This window comes from Scomber japonicus, chromosome 20 (assembly GCF_027409825.1).
Source record: "Scomber japonicus isolate fScoJap1 chromosome 20, fScoJap1.pri, whole genome shotgun sequence".
Classification (NCBI taxonomy): Eukaryota; Metazoa; Chordata; class Actinopteri; order Scombriformes; family Scombridae; genus Scomber; species Scomber japonicus.
Window position 1 is genome coordinate 105,001 of NC_070597.1, and position 2,500 is coordinate 107,500.

The window sequence follows — 2,500 nt, forward strand, 5'->3', positions numbered from 1 at the left end:
ACACTATACACACACACACACACACACAATATACACACACACACACACACACAATATACACACACACACACACACACAATATACACACACACACACACAATATACACACACACACACAATATACACACACACACACACACACAATATACACACACACACACACACACACACACAATATACACACACACACATACACACACACACACACACTATACACACACACACAATATACACACACACACACACACAATATACACACACACACACAATATACACACACACACACACACACAATATACACACACACACACACACACACACACAATATACACACACACACATACACAATATACACACACACACACACACACAATATACACACACACACACACACAATATACACACACACACACACACACAATATACACACACACACACAATATACACACACACACGCACATACACACACACACAATATACACACACACACAATATACACACACACACACACACACAATATACACACACACACAATATACACACGCACACACATACACAATATACACACACACACAATATACACACACAATATACACACACACACACACACACACACAATATACACACACACACACACACACACAATATACACACACACACACACACACACACACATACACAATATACATACACACACACACACACACACACACACACACACAATATACACACACACACACACACACACAATATATACACACACACACACACACACACACACACACACACACACACACACACACACACACACACATTGTGTTGGAGTTTAACAGGATACAGGTTGGCAACGTCATACGGACCCCTGAGCTCCAGAGGCTGAAAACACACACACACACACACACACACACACACACACACACACACACACACACACACACACACACACACACAGGTGTTAGTGGATAGAACCTGTTTTCAATATTTTTTTCAGTATCTTTACCTGATGGACCGACGGACCGATCAGCTGATCACTCACCTTCTCTGCAGCGCTGGACAGGATCACGTTCTGAAACACACAGTTACCATCATCAGCTGGGTCACATGGCCCCGCCCCCTCTGACATCATCAGCTGGGTCACATGGCCCCGCCCCCTCTGACATCATCAGCTGGGTCACATGGCCCCGCCCCCTCTGACATCATCAGCTGGGTCACATGGCCCCGCCCCCTCTGACATCATCAGTGTAACAGGTCAAAGGTCACCTACCCTTCCTCTGCAGCTCTCCATCAGGCTGACAGCGTTACTGATGGTGTAGCGCCTCCTGGTGGCGTCTCTGATCGCTGCAGCGTAGGACAGCTCGAACACCACGCCTCTGTCTGTGGCCTGAGGACACGTCACACCTGTTACACCTGTCACACACCTGTCACACACCTGTCATACCTGTCATACACCTGTCATACACCTGTCATACACCTGTCATACACCTGTCATACACCTGTCACACCTGTCATACACCTGTCATACACCTGTCATACACCTGTCATACACCTGTCATACACCTGTCACACACCTGTCATACCTGTCACACCTGTCATACCTGTCATACACCTGTCATACACCTGTCATACCTGTCATACACCTGTCATACACCTGTCACACCTGTCATACACCTGTCACACCTGTCACACACCTGTCACACACCTGTCACACCTGTCATACACCTGTCATACACCTGTCACACCTGTCACACACCTGTCACACCTGTCATACACCTGTCATACACCTGTCATACACCTGTCATACACCTGTCACACACCTGTCATACCTGTCACACCTGTCATACACCTGTCATACACCTGTCATACACCTGTCACACCTGTTACACACCTGTCACACCTGTCACACCTGTCACACACCTGTCACACCTGTCATACACCTGTCATACACCTGTCACACCTGTCACACACCTGTCACACCTGTCACACCTGTCATACACCTGTTACACCTGTCATACACCTGTCACACCTGTCACACACCTGTCACACACCTGTCACACCTGTCACACCTGTCATACACCTGTTACACCTGTCATACACCTGTCATACACCTGTCATACACCTGTCATACACCTGTCATACCTGTCATACACCTGTCATACACCTGTCATACACCTGTCACACACCTGTCATACACCTGTCATACCTGTCATACACCTGTCACACACCTGTCACACCTGTCATACACGTTACACCTGTCATACACCTGTCACACACCTGTCATACACCTGTCATACCTGTCATACACCTGTCACACACCTGTCATACACCTGTCATACCTGTCATACACCTGTCACACACCTGTCATACACCTGTCATACACCTGTCATACACCTGTCACACACCTGTCATACACCTGTCATACCTGTCATACACCTGTCACACACCTGTCACACCTGTCATACACGTTACACCTGTCATACACCTGTCACACACCTGTCACACA

At 47.3% G+C, this 2,500-nt stretch overlaps 1 protein-coding gene across 1 annotated transcript in view; it reads right to left on the bottom strand.

The window, feature by feature from the left end:
- The window catches only part of rpp30 (ribonuclease P/MRP 30 subunit), a 7,369-nt gene that overhangs the window by 1,719 nt on the left and 3,150 nt on the right, over positions 1–2,500 (bottom strand). Inside the window, exons 6-8 of the mRNA XM_053341654.1 lie at positions 1,265–1,381; positions 1,037–1,066; positions 839–876 (exon numbers count right to left, since the gene is read on the bottom strand). Coding sequence (XP_053197629.1) covers positions 839–876; positions 1,037–1,066; positions 1,265–1,381 — 185 coding nt within the window. The remainder of the gene's footprint in view (positions 1–838; positions 877–1,036; positions 1,067–1,264; positions 1,382–2,500) is intronic.